The sequence below is a fragment of the Macrosteles quadrilineatus genome, unplaced genomic scaffold (genome assembly GCF_028750875.1).
Source record: "Macrosteles quadrilineatus isolate MER2022 unplaced genomic scaffold, UCM_ALF_1.0 Scaffold_17__1_contigs__length_3442018, whole genome shotgun sequence".
NCBI classification, from domain to species: domain Eukaryota; kingdom Metazoa; phylum Arthropoda; class Insecta; order Hemiptera; family Cicadellidae; genus Macrosteles; species Macrosteles quadrilineatus.
In genome coordinates, this window is record NW_026542610.1 from 1,584,065 (window position 1) to 1,596,992 (window position 12,928).

General features: G+C 36.5%; 1 protein-coding gene across 1 annotated transcript in view; it reads right to left on the bottom strand.

Annotated features, from left to right (window-relative positions):
• Nucleotides 1–1,579: 1,579 nt before the first annotated feature.
• Nucleotides 1,580–12,928, bottom strand: part of LOC129005190 (serine protease 44-like) — a 30,914-nt gene continuing 19,565 nt past the window's right edge. Inside the window, exons 2-8 of the mRNA XM_054434022.1 lie at nucleotides 11,912–12,117; nucleotides 8,297–8,830; nucleotides 7,212–7,300; nucleotides 6,137–6,272; nucleotides 5,153–5,297; nucleotides 3,417–3,562; nucleotides 1,580–2,942 (exon numbers count right to left, since the gene is read on the bottom strand). Of these exons, the coding sequence (XP_054289997.1) occupies nucleotides 2,787–2,942; nucleotides 3,417–3,562; nucleotides 5,153–5,297; nucleotides 6,137–6,272; nucleotides 7,212–7,300; nucleotides 8,297–8,830; nucleotides 11,912–12,117 (1,412 nt within the window). The 3' untranslated portion in view covers nucleotides 1,580–2,786. The remainder of the gene's footprint in view (nucleotides 2,943–3,416; nucleotides 3,563–5,152; nucleotides 5,298–6,136; nucleotides 6,273–7,211; nucleotides 7,301–8,296; nucleotides 8,831–11,911; nucleotides 12,118–12,928) is intronic.

Here is a 12,928-nt window from a genome sequence, read left to right on the forward strand (position 1 = left end):
CATGTACTCTCAAGCAAAATCTTTTTATTTGATATTGATCTCACTCAAAATACATGGAATTGTACAGTATTAATTATGTTGTACTAGTTTTTACTGACTGTTTGAAATATTCTTTGTTGTTATCAAGAAGTGCTTTCATAGTGTTTCCAAAAATCCAAAGTAACATTATTCATAATTTTATGTTGGTTTATCTCAAAATAGTCAAAATCATTATGGCAATAGTAATTCATTATACACATTGTTTTCAAAATACTCATTTTTGATAAAAATATAACTATCTTTTTTATTGTAAAGAACAACTTTGCTTTATGATAACTTGACATAGGTACCTTATCCAAATATTTCCGACAATCCATATGAAATTTTAATGTGTTTTATCCAAATTTACAATCATATATAGTACTTGGATTTATATCTTTTTCTATTAATATTAAAAACTGATCTCAATACTTACTTATGTATCTAAGTTGCTATATTTATTATCTTAACTATTTTAAAGCTTGTAGGAATAATAAGGCCATGACCAGAGCGCTTTGAATCGTTTGCACAATTTTAACTATCAAATATAATAGTCGCAACAAAGGTTAGTTCCTAACAACATTCCATTTTATTCGTTTTGGAAAGTCCAAGTAGATCTAGGCTAGTACAAACATTACCGATAATATTGTTTTTGGTCAATTATTAGGTAACGAAATGTTAACATAAGTAGATTACGCTGCCTGTATATATTGCACTCTTGCTGGTTCGTAGTTTTGTACAGTTTATATTCTGACTTGGTGGCAAGTACAATCTTACGACCAAACTATTGAAACTGTTTATAATAAATCTTGTATTCTCAATAGATTTTCTTGATTTAATTCCCTATTTTTCTCTTTAAATATACAAATGTCTGTACAATTTATCACATACTTATCCGGTAAACACCTATTTTCCTAAGTACCGGTAACGTAATATACATTTTCCAACAGTTACCTGACAAAGTGGGCTTCCTTGCACTATGATTATAGCATGCAATTGCTATTTTCTCATTAATTCTGCCACACTAATTTTTACCGCACTTCAGTGTTACAACCAAACAACACAAAACAGAGGGGGGGGGGGTTTATTAGGCACGAAATATTTGTGTACGCTTGGAAATAAGTTGACTACACTTAAAGATACTACAACTACGATCAGCTGGTGCAGCGTTTCCTATTTTGTTCAACACTTGGATTTAACCTAACCTAAAAACGTGTTGTATAGTGTTTGAAAAACTAATTATTTATATGCTTTATACAGTAGTAACTGTAAGAAAAATATAATGTGTAACACAAGTGCAAAGTGCCACTTTACACAATAGTTACACAAATAACGATTTCCTCTACAATGTTTATGTTATTGCTGATTGCAAAAGTCCAAAATGAATTATATGAATCTTATGTTTGTGTCAATAATCAATGGAAATGTAGAATGTATGTTTTTGTTTTTTAACAGTACACAATAGCTTTTTCTCATAGGTAAATGACTATTTATCAACGAAAAAACTTATATTAATAGTGGATATGGTAAACTGAGAAATACTGTTAATAAATATAAATTTATTAAAAAGTTCACAGTAAGACATGTATACATTCTGACAAACATATCTAAATTAATTGGATTGGCACAGGCATCACTTTATTTTATTACTTTATTTATTTGTTGGACTGATTAAGGTATGTAACCTTAATTACTTTGTTTTATCTGATTGTCAGGATAAAAATTGCTTATGATTTTACCTTTTTAAGACTTTGTCTCATGAATATTGCCAAGCAAAAACATGAATCCAAAAACCAAACCAATTGACCTAATGAGTTTTCCATATTATTTTTAAATACAATATAACAACTTAATGTATCACTATAATTTAATATTCACCTTAATTAATTGGTAAACTATCGTTCAATATCACAAAAAATATCCTTTCATGATTGTCTTAATCTAGTTTTCTTTTAAAGGAGATCAAATCTCGCAAGATTTAAGTTGGTACAGTTTAATAATGATTATTTAATCCAACAGGGGAAGTGTGAATCGTAGGCCTAATATGAAGAGTGGATATTTTTTTTAACGTGCTTAATATTTAAGTGTTCATTATACTACTCAGGTTTATGGCTCTGCTGTAAGAAAAATCTAGCTTTTTGAAGATTCACAACTGTACTCGGCTACCCTCAATCAATTTTAAGCCTCTATCAATGATCATGACTGAGAAATCGAGTTTGTAAGAAAGCTACCAAAATGTTTACACCAATCATGTGTTAATATTCTCTTAAAAATAATGAAATTGAAAATGGCATTAAAAGAAAAAGTAGAAGAAAAATTTTACGTGAGATTTTTCAAACACAAGTTTATTGAGACTCGTACTTTTCTATCTGCTTCACATTCGCCTTTACGGGTTGGCAAACCAGCATGATCAGACCACGGAAACAGGGATCTATGGGGTAAAAGTTTTCCAAAATTTGACCCTATAAAAAAGGCTAAAATTGATTTCCAACCATTTTATAATGGTCTTACTAGACAATTTACTTCCAAATGTTAACAAACTTTTACATAACAATGTGTTGAAAGTTTAAACAAAAAAGACAATGCCACCATCCAAGTTACAAATACCATCAAATCTGTAATTGACAGTTATTTGCAAATGACTTGTAGCCTTTTGCGTTCTGAAATATTAAGATGGAACCGAATTATAAACTGAAGTAATTTTTAATTCTGTCAATGAAAGTAGACGTTGCACTTATGATTCACACTTCCTCCCGGTGTTGTCAGATTCACTTGAGGTTCTTGGTGATCCAGCTCATGAAGTGTGTCACCCTGGTGTAGACGCCGGGGTATTGCCCCTTACCACAGCCTATGCCCCAACTAACAATCCCCACTTGGGTCCAGCGCCCCGCCGTGTTCACCATCAGGGGTCCGCCACTGTCACCCTGTAAACACACATATGAGTTACTACCAATAGTAAGGTGCCACGATGCAAAATATCTTGAGCTCCAGAATTTGCTTGAGTTTCCAAAGTTGGATGATGTGAATTATAAGAAGGTGTTGGCTTTTGGATACTAGTGTAGACATTCCATCTATTTGTGTTTGTGAGTCTACGCTAGTGGAATTTTTTTTGTTTTGAAAGGGAACGGTCCAAACCCTGGTCTTGTTACTATCTAACATCGACCTTTTAGTGAATTTCCCTATAGGGAAGTAGCTAAGAAATATTTGCATTTTGCCGCAATTGCAGGAGACGATTACATGGCTACCGTGCCTATTTTTCGGCCCTGTGGATAAGGATGAACCTTAAGATGTGGCAGTTGCCACAAAACATTGAGTTTGACCAAACAAGGATAATGTAAGATAATTATATGTTCTATCAAAACCACCTCCTTGGCAGGATGAACTTTGGTGTAACTTACACTACAGGAGTCCTTGGTCGCTCGTCCTGCGCAGAGGAAATGCTCTACAATGCCTCCTGGTGCTGCGTTGCCGTACTTGAGTTTACACTCCTGGTTGGTCCACACAGGAATGTTAACCTCTTGTAGTACAGCTGGTTGTGGTCCATCTGTTGACATAACACTGGTTGTAGAACAAGAACTGTCTAGGATTAGCATTAGCAGCCTTTTGTTTTTAGGCTAGGATTATACTAGGACGCTAGCGTCCGGGAGGCTGGCGTCCGGGACGCTAGCGGGGCATTAAATCAAATGGGGACGATTATACTAGGGATGCCAGCGTCGGATGCTAAAAAAAAGCCACCGGACGCTCGATTAGTTTCTCTTCGGGTGAAATTGGTCTGAGAAATCTTGTATCTTCTTTAAATATGTAACTTTGGATGTAGCCTAGAAGCTCTTTGAAAGAAGGAAGTGACATTCTAAAGTAATTAAAAAAATCTTGTTTCACTATTGCAAAGATCATCAAACAATGTAAAATACAGGCTTTTAACACGTCGGGCAGCAAAAAACGGGTCTACACTAAATCTTTTTGCACGACGCCTTCTTTTCTTAATTAATAACATAATCAGCAACATCTCTTCATTCGTTGGTGCCATATTGATGACTGACAAAAAGTGACAAAACATTGATAAAATAGTAGTCCGAGAGGCTAGCGTCCCAACACAAATCACGTAATTTATCGGCTCGAAGTGGGACGCTAGCGTCCTAGTATAATCCTAGCCTTACTTTTACACATTGATTAGTAGGCTAAGCTTTTTTTCAGATTTGAATTCAAGGAAAGATAAGTGAATGTTAAGGACTGAATTATATTGATGGTGACTTTGTTTATTTACAGGATCGTCTCGTTTCTTGAGCCAGGTCCATTTTTTAAAAGCCCAATGATCAAGGACAGCGGCTAGGACAGTTTTTAACCATCAAAAAGCTTCTGATTTTTCTCAGGATTGATCCGGCATCCTTCTGATGAGTAGGGGACCACTATATCTACTCAGCTACTCTGCAATTCAGCAATACATCAGGTTGTAATTACAAGAACCAACATCTAGCCTTTATTTTACTGATATAGAATGTTTTGTCTTAGGGTAAACATATTTATTGGGAATTCTAAGCACTGCATCAAAACAAATTAAACCTCAATTAAATTCTATCATAGACCAGCGCACTCGGAGTACAGGACAGGTAAACAATATTACTAGTAATTGCTTAGTTAATACATTTATGTTGCAATAAGTTATTTGTATTATGCAAAATGTGTGTTATTAAAATGAATTAATGAAAGTTGCAAATTAGGTATTTGTTCATCCCAAAGATGATTAGATCCCAATTGTTAGTCTTTTAATATTAATGTATATGTTTTTTATAAAATGAAACTTGACATTTTCTTTCTTAAAACAGTGGTCGAGGAATCCTCCCTAATCGTTTCAAATTTTTAAAGCACATTTAAATTAGTAGTAACGAATGTGTTATATTTTTTATTTTATATACTTATAACATTCTAATTATTTTCTTTGGGTAACATCAGAGAATCAATGTTCAAGTTTTTTATGCCTGCATTTTTTTATTCTGATACAATCAATGCAGAACTAATGTAATACTTTATATTTGTTCAGCTTGAGGTGACAACAATCAATGTGCAGCTTGATCAGACTATGATTCTAAAGTAAGTGTGTGATTGTAAAGTAAATGTCGCTACATAGATTACTTACTTTCTCGCAGACTGCCCCAGCCAATGACAGTTGCTGTAGCTCCATCAAAGCGAGCCTGAGTACCAGTTGTAGGGAGGCAGACACTACGTATTGTCTGGGTGAAAGTTACTGGGGAGTCTAATGTGAGAATAGCTATGTCGTTGTACTGTAAGAATCAAGAAAAATATACATGTAATTGATATTCATACTTGTTATGTAAATTAATAACAGTGATGAAGTATCCAGTTTGAAAGCGTCAACAACATTATCAGTTGAAATTTGCTATCATGTTTCCACTTCCTATGAAATGGTATTTTTAGTGACTGAGTTCACAGCAAGTAAATATAGTACTGGTATAGTGAATTGCTACTGGTGGCAAACTTAAGAAAACATTGATGAACTTTGACAATGGCAGTGAACGTTTCTTTATGAAGATTACAGTAATTCCAGCTTACTGGCACTACTAGTTGAGTGGATAAATTTGTATGAAATAAGAAATTAAAAACAGTGTTGACATTTTAAAGACAGATCTAAAAATATCTTTCAGCTTAGCTGAGTAAGTTATTACTTTGGATACTCAAGCAGTCTTGTTGTTTTAATACAAAACCTGAAGTATATTTTATGTCCGTTTGCGTTTAATTGTGCTGATGTGTACTACATTTTTATTGTGGTTACAGGTTATATAAAGTCAATGCTTTATATTGTCTATTTACAATACCAGAGAATAATTAGTACGATAAATTGATTGCATTTGGCTGAAATATTTTTAAGTTGATACAATAACTACAATTACAGCAAGCATCAAAACTATCAACATGTAATGAGCAGTAAACTTCCGTCTGCTGATCTAAAAGGAGTATTAATCTATAACATATTTTGTTAAGAATGTTTAAACAATGTGTACAAGTACGAATATCCAATATGACTCGTAAACCGAGATTGTGTTCAATCAGTAATTCACAAGTACTTAAGTTTAAACTTGAATCACAGATTTCGTAATCTCACCAATGTCCTCATGTCAAAGTTACGATGCCTCACGACTCTCTTCACTCTCTTCTCTACATGTTTCACCTCAGAGTTGGTTTTGATGTTATGATCACCCAGCCTCACTGTCAGTCTGGCCACATCCCATGAGGTCATGCTGCCAACATTACAAATTATATTTAAATATCCCCGCCGCAGCAAACATGCAGACTAAGCGAATTACCATTTCCCTGATTGAATTTTCACTAGAATATTTCCTTAAACGTTTCACATTTATTTCCTACTTAAATAACATTATAGTTTGCTGACTTGAAGTTAATAAAGTGTCTTTTACAGTAAAATGTCAATAGCTAAGTATAAAATAAATCAATTTTCCAAATTTGATCGAAATGGATTCATAAACTTGCAAAGGACAACAGTTTAGGCTACTTATTTTCCTTGTATTGTATTCAATGTCAATAAAATGTATTGTATTGTGAGAGGGGTGGACTGTGGACTTTTGGTCCAAACACTTCAACCGAAGCTTTATTGTGCATCCCACATGCCACTAACTGGTAAGCCTATGCCTGTGTCCTTGACTAGGTGCAGGAGCTTTTGCCCAATGTTAGCTTCTGGTTCATCATGTGGCTGTTTTAGACCAAACAGAGCCCTTCTCCTAGCCCCAAGTTCATCGCAATCCAGAATAATGTGTTTTACAGTCTCATCGGACTGGTTACAAAGTCGACACTCCTGATTGTCATTGATATTTCCTAGAGCGTGGAGATGTTTCCTGACATGGCCGTGTCCATTGATAAGAGCAAGTACCTGCTTGACCTGCCCTCTCACCAGCTTTGTCAGCCAGCGAGTGAAGAGGGTGATAGGTTCTGAGAGCAATTTCTTGCCAAATGATTGACCAGGATAATTACGCCAACGCTCTAGGTGTTGTCCCCTGGACCATTTGTTGATGCATTACCGGTAGCTTATTTTCTTTAAGAATAAGATGGAAATTTAAAATTTACACTTTTTGCAAAATATCTGTATACTCTACTGTATAGCTATACTCTATAAGCACTATACTCTATAGTTATACTCTAAGCTTTATACTCTATGTACTCACTGGGCCACACAGTGAGCTGCTGTAAGGATGTGTGTGTTGTCTATGAGTGAACCTCCACAAAACTGGCGACCACTGTTGAACAAAGCTGCCTGTAAAATGAAACCACGACTAGCTATCACTATTCAACATACAGTATAAACTATCCTACTGCTACAAATGAATCCTATCTTGATAGTTGACACAAAAATGTGTACTCATTAACATTTTGCAACAACATATTTTAGGAATAGTTTGATAGTTCATAGATTTTCTGAAGCTATTTTTAAAAACCTTCAAATTAAGTCAAGTATTCATTTACTTTTAAAGTTTCTGTATTGTGGTTCATCATCTTGGTTTATTTACTAAAAAACACCCAGGTAGCCAGGGTTATGAGCCTGGTAAAGATCCTACAACTACCTTTCTCGTACACACATGTGCCAGGACATGATTCAGTCCATTTCCAATAAAAGAAAATACAAGGCATACATGCCACAAAACAAGGTATTTGTCTTTAAAGAAACAGTACAGTATTTAAGAAACCGAACACATAAATAAAAAGGGTAAGTGTATTTATAATTATCACCCCTCCAAACTTACCCTAATGTTTTTACTTTCTCCTCGTACATACATTACGGGAACATTTTTTTCCAACACTTTTGAATTTGGGTTCCAGGTATATATGTTTCGGCTCCCCATGAACCCAAAAAGTGGATTTTGAAGAGATGTGTGTGTATCTGTACAGAGCTAAAGACTTAGCTATGGTCCAATGTTGATGAAATTTGGTATGCGGGTACTAATCTATGATATCTCCACAGTTTTTATTATTTTTTTTAATTTTTATTTTAATGGGGATTTTTACAGAAACTTATAAAATGTTTGGATTAAAATTACAAATATTTTACCTTTTTAACTCTAAACAAAATGAGACCAACCCCTATACTGTTTTAAAAATTACTGTTCAAAGGTTCGCAGTTTTTGAGATTGTACCTATAAAATATCTTTAACTCCCGCTGCTTACCCCATTGAAAGGGTCATCACTCTGATACTGTTTATTTATTTTCACTATGACATGCTAACCTTATGGAACTGAAATTAAACACACTCACAATCCAAGGCCATTCATTAGGGTCAGCGTTTTGGCCTCCTACAATCCTCTCTTGATCTTGGAACCCATTTTTAGCTCCACAAGAAGCATCTCCAACAGCAGCAGGTGGCTGGGTGGGCTTTGCAGGCACCTCAGGAGCCACAGTGGGCGGCTTAGTAGCAGCAGTGGGCGGCTTAGTAGCAGCAGTGGGCGGCCATGGCTGTGCAGTCGGAGGATGGGTTGGAATGGGCGGAGGCCAATTAGGTGGTGGAGTCGGAGGCTTTGTAGGTTTAGGCGGCTTAGGAGGCTTAGGCTTAGGTTTCTTAGTGGTAGTCACGGGTTTCTTGGTTGACGTTGGCTCGATAGGGTAGCCAGGACTTGGAGGATGGGTAGGTAGAGGCGGGATGGTATGGTCGGGTGGATGGGTCGGGATGGGTGGAGGCCAGTTGGGTGGGATGGACCCTCCACCGTCCTCACCCGTCGCCTCTTCTATCTCAGGAGGAGCTGCGGCAGGAGGCTTCTGTCCCACTGGGTTTGTGCAGCAGACACCGAATTTCTGGAATGATTTTGGGTTTTAAAGACTTCTCTGTTGAGCAGATGCAAATATGAATCATTTAGGTTTGTTTGGCTGAGGACAAATAGTATATGACATTGTCATTTGGTTCCGTAAAATAAAGTCTTCCTGTTACACCGCACAGTAAATTTGGAATTGTTACAGCCTCTTTTGAAGTATTATTTCTTATTTGTTTGATTATAAAATTACAACAAGGATTGGACAAATTGTACTAGGATGTCTTTTACACTCAGATTTCAACACTGGCAGGTTTACAAAGAAAGGCATTATTTTGTACACTACTATTTATTTTGCTTTGCATGTTCTCAGTTCTTTAATTCCATGTATAAGTTTACCTAATTTATCTCTCATGTTTTATAAAAAATCATTATATATATCAATTATCAACCACTGAGATGAGGGCGTCACCTATGTGCGTACCTATTTTATCCCAAGTTTGAGTGAAGGATGTCAGAAAATGGAGTTAGATGAACTGTGTAGCTTTATTACAGACTTAAATCAATTGTTTCACTAGTGTAGTTGATTGGCGTTGGATAATCTTTTAAGCCTCAATCAGAAACAGCTGGGTCCAGTTGTTGAGATGGCAGTTGTTAGATTATCCAGTAGCATAATCCTTTCAACTGGACCCTGGAACTGCAAAATATTCGTCCGGTCCCCTTTTTCGGCTCATTAGGAACACAACCTAACAATTTGTTTGGTTCTATAAATTATGTACTTAGTTTGATAATACAATCCATTCTAAAATCAATAAAAAGTTAAACCTAAATGCAACAATCTGTTTACAACCATATTAGTCACCTTAAACACCTAGAACCCCTTCTCCTCCATCGTCCATGATGGTCCCTGGATTTACCTGCTTGGCTATACAACCTCCACAACAACTTCAGAGCAAAATACTGTAAAATACTGCTAATCTTTGCATGCACTTTCAATAATCTGGTACCGGTTTGAAGGTAAACGAAATTTGTTTAATGCTGTTTAAACGCCACTTAGCGCGTTTGGCGCTTCTGAGCCATTGGCAGAAGTCAGTTACATTCGATTAAAATTCAAAGTGCTTTATTATTTTGGTAATTTCTAGCATTTTATATTTACAAGCAATATATACGACTAAAATAAAACAAAATCAATAAAATAAGGAAAATGGCTCACCAGGCTAAGATTTATTTGGGTGTTTCCCCTATAGTCCAGGAGCTGAGGGGGTTTGAGCATGCATGAAAGTAGTACGCAATGTTATTGCTGATTATTGTAATACGGACTGCGGTGATCAAAATTACGTATGTCGCCTATTTCAAAAGTGGTCGATAAGGTGGGGGGGAGGGGGCAAACATGGCGGTTTGCGCTATGCATTAAAACGCTGATATTTCGAAAACGGTAAAAGATAGAACATCGGCTAAAACGTCGTTGTAATTCTAAAAATGCGGACTACAATAATGGTTTTTGAGTTCGAGGTCATATCTCTATAAATAAACAAGTTATTGTATAAAATGTGTAAAAATGGACTTTTCATGTAGTTTTTTACCGAAAGTATAATTAATTTGTGAGTGTCGCAAAGAAGTAATATCAAATATCTTTGCTGATAGTTGTAATATGGACTGTGGTGATAAAAAATACGCATGTCGCCTACTTTTCAGGTGGTCGAGAACTTGGGGGGAGGGGGGCAAAGATGGCGGAACGCGCTATGTATTGAAACGACTGTAGCTCGATAACGGTACGAGATGGGACATCGGTTAAAACGTAGTTTTAATCCAAAAAATATGGCCAATAGAAAAGTTTATTGGCTAAAAGGTTGTATCTTAACTAATAAAAAAGTTAACGCAAAGCGCAAACCGCCATGTTTCCCCCTCCCCCCCCAACTTATCGACCACTTTTGAAATAGGGGACATACGAAATTCTGATCACATAACATCCCCATATTACAATAATCAGCAATAACATTGCGTACTACTTTCATGCATGCTCAAACCCCCTCAGCTCCTGGACTACTAGTCTCAAAATAACAGGGGTTTTTAATTTAAGTTCATTAATTAGCCATTTTCAGTAATCAAGCACCACCAAAGTCCCAAATAAATAACAAGGAAAAAGTAAACGAAGGACTTGTAAGTTGTATGTCCACAGTATACTAGCAAACTAAAAATACAGTACAAAAGGAAAAACATCAGTTGTTACTATTGAGCAAAGATTATACCAAAGATTACTCGATACATTGTAGTCAAGGGTAGAAGTGTGGGGTGTGGGATCTGTTTATGAAGATTAGATTACGGTATCTGCAATCCTTAAATGCTTTGGGATGGGTAGGAAACAGGTCCGCAACGTAGGAAGTTATGAAGGAAGTAGTAAAGGCGAGCAGTCCGGAGTGTGAGAACTGTTTATGACTATTAGATTAAGGTATTTGCAATCCTAAAATGCTATGGGAAGGGAGAAAAACAGGTCCGCGACGTAGGAAGTGGTGAAGGAAGTAGTCAAGGCGAGCAGTCCGGAGTGTGGGAACTGTTTATGACGATTAGATTAAGGTATCTACAATCCTAAAATGCTTTGGGAAGGGAGGGAAACAGTTCCGCGACGTAGGAATTAAGTGATGAAGGAAGTAGTAAATGCGAGCAGTCCGGAGTGTGGGAACCGTTTACGACGATTAGATTAAGGTATCTACAATCCTAAAATGCTATGGGAAGGGAGGGAAACAGATCCACGACGTAGGAAGTGCCGAAGGAAGTAGTAAAGGCGTGCAGTCTGGAGTGTGGGAACTGTTTATGACGATTAGATTGAACTGGAAACAGTTTGTAGCAGTTAGAATAATATGGATCTGCAATACTGAAATACTATGAGAAGGGATGGAAACATGTCCACGACACAGGAAATTGTAAAAGAATTAGTAAAGGCTAGCAGTGCGGAGTGTGGGGAATGGATTCATGTATCTGCAATACTAAGACTGCTTTCAGAGTAAACTAATGATTTTCCCCGAGCAAAGCTCGGTCCCCAGGTACTTTTTTGTAAAACTCACACAAGATAAAATGTTTTGTAGGAGTATATCATTAAAGCTACCGCATCACATAACCTGACAGTTACCTGTCTTCCGGTGTTTGTGAGGTAGGTGCAAGTATCATAGTACCCGAGCACCCATGTCTCCCAGGTGCCTAGCTGAGGCAGTTTGAAGTACGGATAGCAGCTGCGGAAGGATGTGCAGCGACCAAACTCTCCTCTGTCTGAGAGACAAGGTCCTAGAGGCACCAGACCTCCTGGCCAGCTGATCTGGCGATCACTCCTGCTCTCACCTACACAGACACACACATTTACACAGATGTTTACAAAGAAAGAAGGTAAAGGAACATTCATGTACCACTCCTCCGCCTCTAGGATACCCCTACACTGTGCAAGATTGGCCATCTACCAAGGTTCAGGAAAGTTTTTGGGTGTACAATATAGGGAGCACTTATTGGCCACATGCCAGCAGAGATAGGTCGACTGATCATGTATTAAGTCTAAGCAGAAAATCGTTATGATTATTATTACTTTTGAATTAGCACACTGGCTTTTTTGACATATACAAGCATACAAGATGTAAAATGAGGTGAGATGATATTTGTTGCTTTGTTACTGGCTAAGATAAGCTGAGGCTAAGATCAATAGCCATCAGGAACTATTAAAAGGCCAATTATGAAGGACAGATTCAGTTGTGGGCCATTAAAAGGCTGATGAATTTTCTCAGGATGGAATTGATGACCTATTTTATCGCTGAGCACTGACTATGAAATAAAATGAAACCAGTGTTTTATTGACATAAAAAAAAAACAATGCATAGTTAACAAAAATATATGTTTATATGAATAACACTTCAATATACAAATCATCTAAATACACCCTTAAAACGCATTCTTGTGGTGTTTTTAAACAATTATATTAACTTGTATAGCACGCAATACCGGTAGCCTAAAGGACTGTGAACTGTCTGATAGGACTGGCACTATTGGCAGCTTTCATGTTCTTTATAATATTACAATATATTCCCGCCCTACCTTATTCTTCCTATTTCCTGTAAAGTTGGTTGGCAAACAGTAAGTTATCAGTATCATTATCATTGCTTTT